Below are 1,022 nucleotides of genomic sequence, written 5' to 3' on the forward strand. Positions count from 1 at the left end.
AAACAATTGTTATCTAAATTCCAAAATCCCAAATGTGAGAATTTAGTGACTCTAAAAAGTTCTAAAATGATATCAAACAGTGAGAGCACTAAACTTTCTATGCTCATAAGGTTTAATTTTTCATTATAATGTCCAAAATAAATATGCTTTAATACTCTGCTTCCAAAAATAATCTAAAACTGTGCATAACATGAGCATCTAATTTTCTATGCTCTATCAACACTTGAAATCAATATAATTGCTTTGAAAATGTCTAAAATTAAACATAGTCCTTAAGGTAACCAGGTTTTCTCTTAACTCTGGTACTGCGTCTAGTTAATGCACTGTTGTTTTGAGTCTCTTTTGGCTTCGTCGTACATTTAACGTGGGGCATATCTTTCTGGGGTGGGGTTTCGCTCTGTGTTTGTTTGCGAAGTTTAAATTTGCGTGAAAATGTATGATCGATGAGAGTGAATGACTCAGCGCTTAATCGAAGATGTCGTCGATTCCTGATGTACTCTGCGCCGCATTCTGTTTGCACTTTGTAAGATCTGCAATTGACCATTTCTTTGACGCGTGCTTTCTTCCACTCTTTGCAGTGTGGTTTCGGTTTCATTCTGACAATGTCACCTGACTGAAGAAATGGTAGTTCTTTTGCACCGCGATCAAATGATTCTTTCTGCTTTCGTTGCTTCTTTTGTTTGTTCTCTGTGACGTTCTCAGGAATGTTTGGTTTGAGATGGGAGCTCATAATTGGAAGAGATGTTCTTGTTCGACGTCCAAACATACGCTGTGCTGGAGAGCTATCTAGTCCAGCAGTAGGAGTGTTTCTCCATGCGAGTAACGCTCTGTTAACGTCTTTGTGATCTTTGTTGGTTTTCCGAACAAGATTCTTGGCTATTTTAACCGCTGACTCAACCTTCCCATTTGATTGTGGGTACTCAGGTGAACTAGTTACTGTGGTAAACTGATATTCTGTAGCAAAGTTGGCAAATGCAGAAGAATTAAATGGTGGTCCATTATCACTCTGCACAGTGAGAGGA

At 38.5% G+C, this 1,022-nt stretch overlaps 1 protein-coding gene across 1 annotated transcript in view; it reads right to left on the reverse strand.

Moving 5' to 3' along the window:
* Positions 1–259: 259 nt before the first annotated feature.
* The window catches only part of LOC117121877, a 4,057-nt gene continuing 3,294 nt past the window's right edge, over positions 260–1,022 (reverse strand). The window contains exon 2 of the mRNA XM_033267262.1: positions 260–1,006. Coding sequence (XP_033123153.1) covers positions 260–1,006 — 747 coding nt within the window. The remainder of the gene's footprint in view (positions 1,007–1,022) is intronic.

Source organism: Anneissia japonica, unplaced genomic scaffold (assembly GCF_011630105.1).
Source record: "Anneissia japonica isolate Jap-2015-1 unplaced genomic scaffold, ASM1163010v1 scaffold1929_len197191_cov155, whole genome shotgun sequence".
In the NCBI taxonomy this organism is placed as follows: domain Eukaryota; kingdom Metazoa; phylum Echinodermata; class Crinoidea; order Comatulida; family Comatulidae; genus Anneissia; species Anneissia japonica.